General features: G+C 42.1%; 1 protein-coding gene across 5 annotated transcripts in view; it reads left to right on the top strand.

Moving 5' to 3' along the window:
- The window catches only part of LOC132815624 (triple functional domain protein), a 547,994-nt gene that overhangs the window by 164,722 nt on the left and 368,790 nt on the right, over positions 1–14,482 (top strand). For all 5 annotated transcript variants that reach the window (XM_060824568.1, XM_060824569.1, XM_060824567.1 and 2 more), the window contains exon 2: positions 11,210–11,284. In XM_060824568.1, coding sequence (XP_060680551.1) covers positions 11,210–11,284 — 75 coding nt within the window. The remainder of the gene's footprint in view (positions 1–11,209; positions 11,285–14,482) is intronic.

Raw genomic sequence — 14,482 nt, 5'->3', positions numbered from 1 at the left:
TTCATAGAATTATCATATTATGCAGCACAGAAGGAAGCTATTTGGTCTATCAAGCTTCTACTGGTTCTTTGTATTAGCTATCCAACTGCATGTGGTCCCACTCTCCTGCTGTTCCCCATAGATGCAATATTTTCTCTTCATTAATAAGCTATTTATTTTCATTGTGTTTTTTCCAGACAACAAGCTTTCAAAAAAATCTAACTTTTGCTTTATGAATTGATTCTGATGGACAATTATGATCTATTTAAGTTGTTTACTTAAAACCACAATTTCCAGAATCACATCTTCAAGCGAAGGCTTTCTGATCGCTCTCCACCTTGAGCAAACTGCACATTGAAAGGATATATGAAAGGTGGAATATTTAGTTTTAATAATTTTAACTGGATGGGTTTAAAAGGAGCAGGACTCAAGTCAATGCTAGGATTTATTTTGTTTCAAATTTCCAACGTCTGCAACATTTTGTTTTTATTATTAAAGCTAGAATTTAGTTTGATATTAACTCCAGATATAGACATTTTTCCCCCTTGACCTGCATTGAGCTGAAGTATACAAATCATTTTTAAAAAGTCAGATCTAGTAAAGGAATTTCATTTTTAACAAGCATGCTTGTATTTTTTGAGGTAAGAAGGTTTTGCTGAGGTGACTGAGGGTAAGGTAATTGATGTCATGTATATGAATTTCTGTAAAGCATTTGATAAATTGTCACGTAATAATCTGGCTCACAAATTTGGATCCCTTGGAATAACGGATGGTTACCTACTTGGCTGAGTGACAGGAAGCAGAGAGTAGTGGCGAATGGTTGTCTTTTGGATTGGGTTATTTTCATGTCTTGGATGTCAATGTAAAGGACACAATTTAAAAATTTGCTGAGGTACAAAGCCTGAAGTGTCGTGAACGCAGGAGCTTCTTCTTGCTCTTCCTGCATTGTGTCCCCCTTCATAGATTCGGCACTCACCTCCCGTCCTAGTCTCATGGAAGGGCATTTTTTCGCCCATCAGGTGAGGAAGAGGATCTTTTTTCTGGCTCTGTTGGCTGGAGCGCTACTTTCAGACTGGAATCCATGAAGCAAGGATCCAATTTCTGGCACATTGCATGCATCATCTTCCTCAGGTGGCTTAGGAAATTCAGCATGTTCAGAGGGATCCTGAGCAACTTTTACATATGCACCATTGAAAGCATTCTGTCTGAGTGCATAACGGCCTGGTACGGCAACTGCTGTGTCCAGCACCATAAAAAGGCTGGGGCTGTTTTCCTGGAGTGTCAGAGGCTGAGGGCATGGATAGGATAAATAGACAAAATCTTTTCCCTTGGGTTGGGAAGTCCAGAACCAGAGGGCATAGGTTTAGGGTGAGAGGAGAAAGATTTAAAAGGGACCTAAGGGGCAACCTTTTCAAGCTGAGGGTGGTGTGTGTATGGAATGAGTTGCCAGAGGAAGTGTGGAGGCGATCACAATTACAGCATTTAAAAGGCATCTGGGTAAATATATTAATAGGAATGGTTTAGAGGGATATGAGCCAAGTGCTGGTGAATGGGACTAGATTAGGTTGGGATATTGGTCGACATGGAAGAGTTGGACCGAAGGGTCTGTTTTTGTGCTGTACATCTGTATGACTCTATGACTCTATGACTTTAAGTGTGAGGTCTTACATTTTGGAAAGTCAAATCAAGGTAGGAGTTTCATGGTGAATGGTAAGGCCTTAAGGAGTGTAGTGGAACTGGAGGGACCTAGGAGTTCAGGTGCACAGTTCTCTGAAAGTGGAATCACAGGTAGATAGGCAGTGAAGAAAGCTTTTGGCATACTGGCCTTCATCAGTCAGGGCATTGAATGTAGAAATTGGGAAGGTATGTTGCTGTTATAGAAGACTTTAGTGAGGCTGTGCTTGGAGTATTGTGTTCAGGTTTGGTCACCTTGTTATAGGAAGGATGTTATTAAACTGGAAAGAGTGCAGAAGAAAACTCCAAGGATGTTGTCTAGACTCAATGATCTGAGTTATAGGGAGAGGTTGGACAAGCCAAGACTATTTTCTTTAGAATGTAGGAGACTGAGGTGGCACCTCATAGTGTTAAGTTACTTTTCTCCTTAGATTCTTGCACAGTTGATGCAACTGCAACACACGCAACCTCTGTGAACAAGCAACCAAACATAATAAGCGCAGTACAGTACAAGGTTTGGAGAAACTCTGAACACTTCTCGCCATGCTTGCGAGGTATGTCCAAGGATGTCTCTGGAGGAAGCTTTAACACACACCTCGCTAGGCTTACGGAGTCGTGGCAAAAGCCCTCCCTGAACAAAGGAAACAGTCCTTCCTTTATACAAAATCTTTACATCACAGTTAGTAATGCTCACAAGACAGCCCTCAGCCACTCCCTCGGTGACATGCCACTCAAGATACAATGCAGTTACCACTTCACCTCCAGAGACAATGTAATTCAAATCACCCCTTAATGGTCAAATCTGTTGCAAATTTTTTTTTGCAAATTCCAACTATAATGTTCTTTGTGATTTCTGAATAGGGATGAAAGTGTATATCATCCCTGGATGGGAATGTAAACCTCCCACATTCCACCTATAAGACAAAGACACACCACCCTACTCCTGGTGCATTCAATTTCTTGCAGGTCAGCAGAGCAAATTAACTCTTTAGTATCACAATAAAGGTGTTTAAGTTCATGAGAGACATGGATAGATTGAATGCACTAAGTCTTTTTCCCAGGGTTGGGGAATCAAGGACTAGAGGGCATCAGTTTAGAAGGTTAGAAGGGAAAGAATAAAATGGAACCTGAAGGGCAACTTTTTTTTACACAGAGGGTGGTATGCATTGGAATGAGCTGCCAGCGGAAGTGTTTAAGGAGGGTACATTAACGGCATTTAAAATGCATTTGGACAAATACATGGATAGGAAAGGATTAGAAGGATATGGGCCAAGTGCAGGGAAATGGGGTTAGCGTGGATGGACAGTCTGTTTGGCATAGACCAGTTTGGGCCAAAGGCCCTGTTTCCGTGCTGTTAGACTATGTAATCGTAAGTAGAACAAGGAATTAGTCTTCTGGTCAGTCAAGCCTGCTTTTGTTGCAGTCAAGCCTACCACTCTGTGTTTTAAAAAAAACGTGGCCCCACATTTCCTTTTATCTTTACAGCTCTCACCTTAACTGCATGCCCCCGAGTATTAGAAAGTTCAACTCTGGGAGAAAGATTCTGACCGGGACAAAGTGAGGACTGAACATGCTGGAGATCAGAGTCAAGAGTGTGGTGCTGGAAAAGCACAACAGGTCAGGCAGCATCCAAGGAGCAGGAGAATCGACGTTTTGGGCATACCTTTTGGCTTGCCTATAGAAGACTGAGAGTAGTGGTAGAAGGGTATTTTTCAGGCTGGAGGTCCGTGATTAGTGGAGTTCCACAGGGATCCGTACTGAGACCTCTGCTATTTGTGAAATATATAAATACTTCTGTGCAAATGTAGATGGGTGGGTTTGTAATTTTGCAGACAATACAAAGATTAGTGGAGTTATAGAAGGTTGTCAAAGTTGATGTGGATCCCATGTATCTTAATCTTCTGCATGAGCCTTGTGGAGGCACCTTGTAGAAAGCCTTATTAGTAGACGGCATCCACGGCAGTACCCTTTGTCATCTCCTTGAAAAATTCAGTCAAGTTAGTAAGACATCATCTGCCCCGCACAAAGCTATGCTGACTATCCCTAATTAGGCCATGTTTTTCCAGATGCACATAAATCCCAAGCCTAAGAATTCTCTCCAATAGCTTCCCAACCACTCAGGTGAGACTCAACAGCCTGTAGTTTCTCGGATTGTTCCTATTTCCCTTGTTGAATAGAGGAACAATATCAGGTACTCACCACTCCTCTGGGATCTCTCCAGTGGCTAGCCAGGATACAAAGACCTTGGTCAAGGCCCCAGCAATCTCCTCCATTGCGTCTTTCAATAACCTGTGATGGAGACCATTGGACGCTGGAGACTTATTCACCTTAATGCTCTTCATAAGACCCAACACCACTTCTTTATTGATCTCAAAATGCCCTCACATGCCCACACAAATCTCACTATCCTTGATATCTTTCTTCTGGGTGAATACCGACACAAAATATTCATTTAGGATCGTGCCCACATTCTCTGTCTCCAAGCACAGGTTTCCCCCCGAACCTTGAGTTGTCCGACCTTCTGTCTAGTTATCCTCTTGTTTTCTATGTATGTAGGGAATGCCTTGGGATTCTCTTTAACCCTACCTGCCAAGGTCATTTCATGGCCCCTTTTTGCTCTCCTAATTCTTTGCTTGATTTCTTTCCTGCTTAACATCCTCCAATACCTCCACTAATCTTTCATCCCCCGGTAAACAAGAATCTGTTTACTTTTCGTCCTTATAAATATGTAAAAATTCTGCATCTGTTGCCTTTTGAGGAAGCCTCTCAACCCTCAGACAATGTTAATCTTCTGTTTTTTAAATTATGATTCCGTGTTTTAGTATTTTGCTAAAGAGAAAACATTCTTTTGACATCTGCCTGGTCAAGACCTTTTTGGATCTTAAATATTTCAATTTTGACACTTCTGACTCTCCTACCAGAGGATACATTAGGTAATCTATGCGTTTCAAGTAAACCTTCTCTGAATTGGTTCTGATACGTTAACCCCTTCCATAAGTATGTTGACCAGTATTGTACACAATTCTCCATATGTGCTCTCACCGATGACTTGTGGAACTGAAGCATAATTTCCCTATTCTTGCATTCAGCCCCTCTTGCAGTCAAATGCAGCATTCTGTTCACTTCCTTGCTGTATCAGCATATTTGCCTTCTATGATTCATGCAGTAGGATATCTAGATCTCTTAGTATCTCAGAACTCTGCAGTTCCTCACAATTTAGGTCATCTACTTTTTGATTCTTTCAGCCCAAATGGTTGGCTTTACACTTTGTCATATTATACTCGATTTGCTGTGTCTTTGCCCAGTCACTTTATCTATCTATATTCCTTTGTAGGCTCATTACGTCCACTTCACAAGTCAGTTCCCTACCTGTTTTTGTGCCATCAACAAACTTAGCTACCATATGTTATGACCTTTCATCCAAATCATTTATCTAAGTTGTGAAGAATTGAGGCATCAGCACTGACCCCTGTAGCACACTAGACATGACATCTCATTTATGTAGACAGGGTGGTTAAAAATGCTTTTGGCATACTTGTTCATTGCTCAGTACTTTGAGTACAGGAGTTGGGAAATTATGTTGAAGTTGTATAGGACATTGGTGAGCCCTCATCTGTCACCTGGTTATCCAAAGGATGATATTAAGCTGGACTGGTTTGGAAGAGATTTAGCAGGATATTGCCAGCTATGGAATGTTTTGAGTTATAAAGCAAGGCTGGATAGGCTGGGAGTTCTTTCACTGGATTGTAGGAGGTTGACAGTAATCTTCCAAGAAGTTCATAAAATAATGAGGATTATAAATAGAGGACAGATAGATGGATGAGGGATTTCAAGACAAAGGGCATTTTTAAGATGACAGGAGAGAGATTTAAAAAAGACTTGGGGCAAATTATGTACACAGAGGGTGGTTCATGTGTAGAAAGAACTTCTTCAGAAAGTAGTGCATGTGGATACAATCATGACATTTAAAAGACGTTTAGATAAGTACATGATTAGGAAAGGTTTGCAGAGATATGGACCAGGAGCAGGCAGATGGGACTAGTTCATTTGGGATGATTTTCGGTATGGACTGGTTGTATTGAAGAGTCTATTTGCGTGCGATATCACTCTTATGACTCTATCCCTACTCTGATTTCTGTCAGCCAGCCAAACCTCTATCCATGCCACTATGTTTGTTTCAACACCATGAGCTTTGATTTTCTGCAGTAACCTTTGATGTGGTAACTTATCAGTGGCTTTCTGGAAATCCAAGTATAATACATCCACTGGGGTGTACAAAGTGTAAAATCACATAACACCAGGTTATAGTCCAACAGGTTTAATTGGAAGCACTAACTTTCAGAACGCTGCTCCTTCAACCACCTGATGGGCGGCACGGTGGCACAGTGGTTAGCACTGCTGTCTCACAGCGCCTGAGACCCGGGTTCAATTCCCGACTCGGGCGACTGACTGTGTGGAGTTTGCACGTTCTCCCCGTGTCTGCGTGGGTTTCCTCCGGGTGCTCCGGTTTCCTCCCACAGTCCAAAGATGTGCGGGTCAGGTGAATTGGCCATGCTAAATTGCCCGTAGTGTTAGGTAAGGGGTAAATGTAGGGGTATGGGTGGGTTGCGCTTCGGCAGGTCGGTGTGGACTTGTTGGGCTGAAGGGCCTGTTTCCACACTGTAAGTAATCTAATCTAAGTAATCTAATCTAATCTAAACTTGTTGGACTATAACCTGGCGTTGTGTGATTTTTCACTGAGAGCATAGAACATTGCAGTGCAGTACAGTCTCTTCGGTCCTCGATGTTGTGTCGTCCTGTGGAATTAGTTTGAAGCCCATCTATCCTAAACAAGGGACGGAACATCTGCAAGTCAACTTCCCAACTCGGCAAACATTCCCATTATTCCATGTTCAGCCACATGTTTATCCAATGACTATTTAAATGCCCTTAAAGTTGACGAGTCTACTACTGTCACAGGCAGTGCATTCCATGCCCCTACTAATCTCTGAGTGAAGAAACTGCCTCTGACATCTGTTCTATATCTATTACCCCTCAATTTAAAGCTATGTCCCCTCGTGCTAGCCATCACCATCAGAGGAAATCAAAGCTCTCACTATCCATCCTATCTAACCCTCTGATTATCTTATATGTCTCAGTTAAGTCACCTCTCAACCTTCTTCTCCCTAATGAAAACAGCTACAAGTCCCTCAGCCTTTCCTCGTAAGACCTCTGAACCCTTCCCAAAGCTTCCACATCCTTCTAACAATGCGCTGACCAGAACTGTACAATTGCAGGCACACCGGAGTTTTATACAGCTGCAACATGACCTCAATGGCTCCAAAACTCACTCCCTCTTCCAGTCAGAGCTAACATACAGTATGTCTTCTTAACAACCCTATCAACCTGGGTGGCAACTTTCAGGCATCTGAAATCTCTCTGCTCATCTGCACTGCCAAGGATCTTACCATTAGTCCAGTATTCTTTATTCTTGTTGCTTCTTCCAAAGTGAATCACCTCACACTTTTCCACATTAAACTCCACTTGCCACCTTTCTTCCCAAATCTGCAGTTTACCTATGCCCCTCTGCAACGTACATTGGCACTGTCCGTAACTCCACCAACCTATGTGTCATCCACAAACTTACTAACCCATCACTCTACACCTTCATCCAGATCAGTTATAAAAATGACAAACAGCAGTGGCCTCAAAACAGATCCTTGCAGTACACCACTAGTAGCTGAACTCCAGGATGAACATTTCCCATCAACCACCATCCTCGGTCTTGACAATTTCTGATCCAAACTGCTAAATCACCTTCAATCCCTTGCCTCCCTACTTTGTGCAATATCCTACTATGGGGAACCTTATCAAATGCCTTACTGAAATCCATATACACCACATCAACTACTTTACCCTCATCTACCTGTTTGGTCACCTTCTCAAAGAACTCGGTAAGGCTTGTGAGGCACGACCTACCCTTCATAAAACTGTATTGATGATCCCAAATCAACTTATTCCTTTCTAGATGACTATAAATCCTATCTCTTATAGCCTTTTCCAACACTTTGCCCACAACCGAAGTAAGGCTCACTGGTTAATAATTACCAGGGCTGTCTCTACTCCCCTTTTTGAACAAGGAGGCAACATTTGCTATTCTCAAGTCTTTTGAGTCTATTCCTGTAGACAGTGACGTCACACACCACCTCCTTGTGAACCTCAATCCCAACTAGTTCAGTAACCTGCATCTCAATATTCTCCCCGACAGCATTGTCTTTTTTCAGTGTGAATGCCCATGAAAATATTCATTTAGCGCTTCTCCTATCTCCTCTGTCTTCATGCACAACTTCCTATCAATGTCCTTGATTGGCCCTAATCTTACTCTAGTCATTCTCTTATTCCTGATATACCCACAGAAAGCTTTAGGGGTTTCCTTGATTCTATCTGCCAGTGACTTCTCATGTCCTCTCCTGTCTCTTCTTAGTTATTTCTTTAGTTCTTTCCTGGCTAACTTGTAACTCAACCGCCCTAACTGAGCCTTCACGTCTGATCCTAATATAAACCGCCTTCTTCCTCTTGACAAGAGATTTAACTTCTTTAGCCACAGCTCCCTCACTTGACCACTTCCTTCCTGCCGGACAGGTATGTACTTATCTCGGGCATGCAGTAGCTGTTCCTCAAATAAGCTTCACATTTCAATTGTGCTCATCCCCTGCAGTTTCCTTCCCCATCCTATGCATCCTAAATCTTGCTGAATTGCATCATAATTGCCTTTCCCCCAGCTATAACTCTTGCATTGCAATATATATCTATCCCTTCCATCGCTAAAGTAAATATAACCGAATTGTGGTCCCTGTCACCAAAGTGCTTACCTACCTCCAAATCGAATACCTGGCCGGGTTCATTACCTAGTACCAAATCTAATGTGGCCTCGCCCCTTGTTGGCCTGTCTACATACTGTTTCAGGAAAGCCTCCTGCACGCCTTGGACAAAAACTGACCCATCTAAAATACTCAAGCTATAGTATTTCCAGTCAATACTTGGAAAGTTAAAGCCCCCATGACAACTACCTTGTTACTCTCGCTTCTATCCTGAATTTTCTTTTTTACCCTTTCCTCTACATCTCTGGAACTATTTGGAGGCCTATAGAAAACTCCCAACAGGGTCACCTCTCCTTTCTCATTTCTCACCTCAGCCCATACTACCTCAGTTGATGAGTCCTCAAACATCATTTCTGCCACTGTAATACTGTCCTTGACTAACAATGCCACACCTCCCCCTCTTTCACCATCTTCTCTGTTCTTGCTGAAACATCTAAATCCCAGAACCTGCAACACCCATTTCTGTCCCTTCTCTATCCATGTCTCCAAAATGGCCACAACATCGAAGTCCCAGGGACCAACCCATACTGCAGGTTTACCCACCTTATTTCTGATGCTCCTGGCATTGAAGTAGACAATTTCAAACCAACTTGCTTGCCGGTGCATTCTTGTGACCTTGAAACCATATTTCTGACCTTGCTACTCTCAACCTCCTTGACACTGGGACTACTATTTAGGTTCCCCCTCCCCCACACACATTGCATTGGTTTAAACCCTCCTGAAGAGCATTAACAAATACTGCTCCGGCCCCAGATAGTGATTCCCCTCTGGTTCAGGTGTAGACTATCTTGTTTGTAGAGGTCCCACCTACCCCAGAATGACCCCAATTATCCAGGTATCTGAAACCCTCCCTCCTGCTCTATCCCTGTAGTCACATGTTCAAGTCCTCTCTCTCCCTATTCCTCGCCTCACTAGCATGTGGCATGGGCAACAAACCAGAGATAACAACTCTGTTCTCGCTCCAAGCTTCCACTCTAGCTCCCTGAATTTCTGCCTTAAATCCCCATCTTTTTCCGACCTATGTTGTTATTGCCTATGTGGACCACACCTTTAGGCTGCTCCCCCTCCACCTCAAGGATCCCAAAAACACGATCCGAGACATCACGAACCTTGGCACCTGGGAGGCAACATACCAAAAGTGAGTCTCTCTCGTTCTCACAGAACTCCTATCTTTCCCCCAACTGTGGAGTCCCTGATGACTAATGCTCTGGTCCAGTCACCCATTCCCTTCTAGCACCAGGGGCAGACTCTGATAAGTCCTCCCCACCCCGAACAATATCTAAAACGGTATGCTAGTTGTTGAGGGTAATGGCCACAGGTGATCCCTGCACTGTCTGCCGGTTCCTTTTTCGTCCCCTGACTGTAACCCATCTGCCTTTTTCTTGTACCTGAGGTGTGACTACCTCCCTGTAACTCCTCTCAATAACCCCCTCCGCTTCCCGAATGATTCGAAGTTCATCCAACTCCAGCTCCAGTTCCCTAACACAGTTTTTGAGGAGCTGGAATTGGGTTCACTTCCCACAGATGCAGTCAGCAAGGACACTAGTGGTGCCCTTACTCCCACATTCTGCTTTCTGCAGGAGGAACATTCAATTGCCTTAACCTCCATTCCTACTATTCTAAATTCCCAGACTATTGAAAAATAAATAATAAAAAAACTAGTTACTTTACCAATCCGGCGCACAACCTTGTTTTGGTTAGTGGAGGAGGATGGGTGGGAGACACTACCTAAGTAGTGTTTCAGGTAATGCAACCGCCCAAATATATTGCTTCACTTACTCAGCAGTCTCCTGTCCACTCCTGCTCAGCATTGACTCCGCCTATTCACTAGGTAAGTTTTTAAAGCAGTCACTTACCTTCCCAGCAGCCTCTCTCCCTCTCTCCTCGCTGCTCCTGAAAAAAAATGGAAGCCTGGCACTAGAGGTAAGTCCCTTTTAAGTGGGAAACTTACCTCCTGGCAGTGCTCGCTCCTCTCTCCTTCTCTCCTCATGCTCCCGAAAAATCTTCCCTGGTAGTTGTACTTTTCTTGAGTTCTTCATTCCCTTTCAATTCTTGATTTTAATTCTTAATTCAGTATTCGACCTAATTTACCATGCCCCATGCATTCATATTCTTCCACTATAAACCTCAGCTCTCCTCGCGATGATACTTATTTCATCTCTAATGAGACTGTTGCAGGATATCGGTTTAATTTGTCTGCCATTTCTTTTTGCTTCATTACTAATTCCCTAGACTCATTTGCTATAGAACCAATCCTTACTTTGTGCATTCTTTTTAAAATATCTGAAGGAACTTGTTTTATCGGTTTTTAATATTTCTGTAAACTAGCAGATAGGTGCTTTGTTGGGGAAAAATAAATCTTAGTCTTCCTGTCAGAATATAGAGTGCAACTTGCAGAATTGTGAATGACGATAGTTCTATGAAATGATTGAAACATGAAACATCTGTCAAACTTCATGGGCTAAAATTTGGGTATTAGTTATGGTATTATTCTGGATTTCTACAATTTTTGTTTGTGACAGGAAAATTGTCTCTCTTATTAGAGATGTGGCACTGTTTTAACCTTGTTTCTGCAAGCGTTGACAATTACTAAATATTCGCATCCTAACTGACAAATAATCCCAATTGTAGTATTTGCTTTTGTTTATTTTATGTTTGGAAACTATATTTGAATAATTTTATTCTAATTTTTTTAGGTTTTCGTAAAAATGATGAGATGAAGGCAACGGAAGTTCTGCCAATACTCAAGGAGAAGGTTGCATTCCTCTCGGGTAAGTCAAACTGGCTTGAATTTAATAGTTTTTTTTTAAAGAATTCACATCCACACCAATCTGTTTTATGGTGCTGTATTTGAATCTTGATTACAGGGAGAATGATGAGATGGCATTAAAAACGTTGATTGGAGTGACTTTTTTTAAACTGGAAAATGTGGCACTGTACATCATACTATTTGAATGCAAACTATCTGTTTGTCATGGAATATACCGATCAATGATATAAATCTCTATTCTCTTTGTGATTTTAGATCATTCTGACAAAATGCTTGCAAACAGCAAGGCTTGAGGTGTACCTGACATTCTAACATTTGGAATGCAAGAATGTGAATGCAAGTAAATCAAGGAATATGATGAGGGCAGAATGATATATGGAATTTAGTAAGGTGTTCGACAAAGTACCTCATGGTAAACTGCTTAGTAAGGTTAGATCACGTGGAATACAGGGAGAACTAGCCATTTATGTACAGAACTGGGTTTAATGTAGGAGATAGAGGGTGATGATGGAGGGTTGCCTTTGAGACTTGAGGCCTATCACCAGCAGAGTGCTACAAAGATCAGTGCTGGATGAACTGCCTTTTGTCATTTATATAACTGATTCTGATCTGAACATTGGTGATATAGTTAGTAAGTTTGCGGATGACACCAAATTGGATGTGTAACGGATAGCGAAGAAGGTTATCTCAGAGTACAATGGGATCTTGATCAGATGGGCCAAAGGGCTGAGAAATGATAGATGGAGTTTAATTTAGACAAATGTGAGGTGCTGCATTTTGGAAAAGCAAAGGCATGGCAGGAATTATACACTTAAGGTCCCTGGGGAGTATTGCTGAATAAAGAGACCTTGGAGTGTAGGTTCTTGGTTCTTTGAAAGTGGAGTTGCAGGTAGATAAGATAGTGAAGAAGGCATTTGGTAGGATTTCCTTTGTTTGTCAGTGTATTGGGTATAGGAGTTGCGGCTGTACAGGGCATTGGTTAGGCTGATTTAGGAATACTGTGTTCAGTTCTGTTCTCCCTGGTCTAAGAATGATGTTGTGAAACTTGAAAGGGTTCAGTAAAGATTTACAAGGATGTTGCCAGGGTTGGAGGATTTGAGCTAAAAGGAGAGGCTGAATACCTGGGGCTATTTTCTCTGGAGCATCAGAGACTGAGGGATGGCTTTATAGAGGTTTATAAAATCATGAGATGCATGGATAGGGGAAATAGACAAAGTGTTTTCCCTGGGGTGGGTGAGTCCAAAACTAGAGGGCATAGGTTTAATATGAGGGTGAAAGATTTAAAAGGGATCTAAGGGACAACTTTTTCACAGAGAGGGCAGTGCATGTATGGAATGAACTGCCAGAGAAAGTGGTGGAGGCTGGTACACACACTGCATTTAAAAGGCATCTGGATGGATTAATGAATAGAAAAAGTTTAGAAGGATATGGCCAAATGCTGGCAAATACGAGTAGATTAATTTTATGATATCTAATTAGCACGGATGAGTTGGACCGAAGGGTCTGTTTCCATGCTGTACAGCATGGAAGCTCTGTGACATGTCCACTGCTCTGCCTTCATCAATCCTCATTGTTACTTCTTCAAAAACCTCAATCAAATTAACGAGACAGGACTTCCTATGCTCAAAGCCATGTTGATTATGCCTAATCAGTCCTTGCCCTTCCAAATATGTATAAATCCTATGCTTTAGGATTCACCCAACAACTTGCCTACCACTGATGTTAGGCCCGCTGGTCCATAGTTTCCTGGCTTTTCATTATGACCTTCCTTAAATAGTGGCACCACACTGGCCAACCTTCAGTCTTAGAGCAACTCATCAATGATATAAAAAGCTCAGCAAGGGATCTAGCAATCACTTCTCTAGCTTCCCACAGAGTTCTAGGGTATACCTGATCAGGTCTCAGGGATTTATCCACCTTTCTGCATCTTAAGAAGTCATGCACCACCACCTCTAATATGGACATTTTTCAATATGTCGCTATTTATTTCCCCAAATTCTCTAGCTTCCATATCCTTCCCTACAGTAAACACTAATGCAAAATTCTCGTTTAGTATCACCTCCGTCTCCTGGGGTTCCACACATTGGCAGCTTTACTGAACTTTAAGGGGCCCTTTACTTTCCCTAGTGTTTTGGCTTTCATTAACAGGGGGATTGAGTTTAAAGTCTGTGAGGTTTTGCTGCAGCTCTATAAAACCATGGTTAGATCACTCTTGGAATATTGTGTCCAGTTTTGATTGCCTCATTTTAGGAAGGATGTAGATGCTTTAGAGGGGGTGCAGAGGAGATTTGCCAGGATGCTGCCTGGATTGGAGGGCTTGTCTTATGAAGAGAGGTTGAGTGAGCTCGGGCTCTTCACGCTGGAGAGAAGAAGGAAGAGACGTGTCTTGATGGAGGTGTGTAAGGTAATGAGAAGCATAGATAGAATAGATAGTCAGAGATTTTTCCCCAAGGCAGAAATGGCTGTCATGAAGGGTCATAATTTTAATGTGATTGGAGGAAGGTACAAGGGAGATGTCAGAGATAGGTTCTTTACGCAGAGTGGTGGGTGTGAAGAATGCACTGCCAGAGGTGGGAGTAGAGGCAGAGACATTAGGGACATTTAAGCAACTGCTGGACAAGCACAAGGATGGCAGTAAATTGAGGGGTATGTAGGTTAGGTTGATCTGAAAGGCCTGTACTGTTCCATGTTAATGACCCACTTCTGTTCCTGTTTTGTATGTTTTTGTGTCCACCACAAGCTTAAACAATGTATTCCACATCCTAACCACTCGCTCTGTGGAAAAGCTTTTTAATAAAAAATGCTCTCCGTAAGTGCTCTGATGAAGACTCATCTAGACTTGAAACAATAGTTTGCTCATCTCCATGAATGCTGCCTGACCTAATGTGAATTCCAGTTTTCAATACTGATTCCAGTATCTGTAGTAATTTTCTCTGACTTTAAATATCAGACCTAAATACAAAGGTCAAAAAACTGGAAAACTGCAAATGTTAGACTCTTAGAAAAAGTTTGCAGACATGAGACCAACAACAGAAATTTCCAGTCTGTAAGAAGTTGGTGGATGAAGTTTTTTTCACTTTTTGGATTTACTAGTAATATTGGCATCAGATATAGCAGAATGAATAGTGAGATTTGTACTCAAGAAGTGCCTTGCATGTTAAACTGTGAAAAACATCCTTGACGACAACATCGCATCATA

This window comes from Hemiscyllium ocellatum, chromosome 5, assembly GCF_020745735.1.
Source record: "Hemiscyllium ocellatum isolate sHemOce1 chromosome 5, sHemOce1.pat.X.cur, whole genome shotgun sequence".
Lineage (NCBI taxonomy): Eukaryota > Metazoa > Chordata > Chondrichthyes > Orectolobiformes > Hemiscylliidae > Hemiscyllium > Hemiscyllium ocellatum.
Note: the sequence above shows the minus strand (reverse complement) of the source record. Positions and strands in the feature narration are given on the sequence as shown.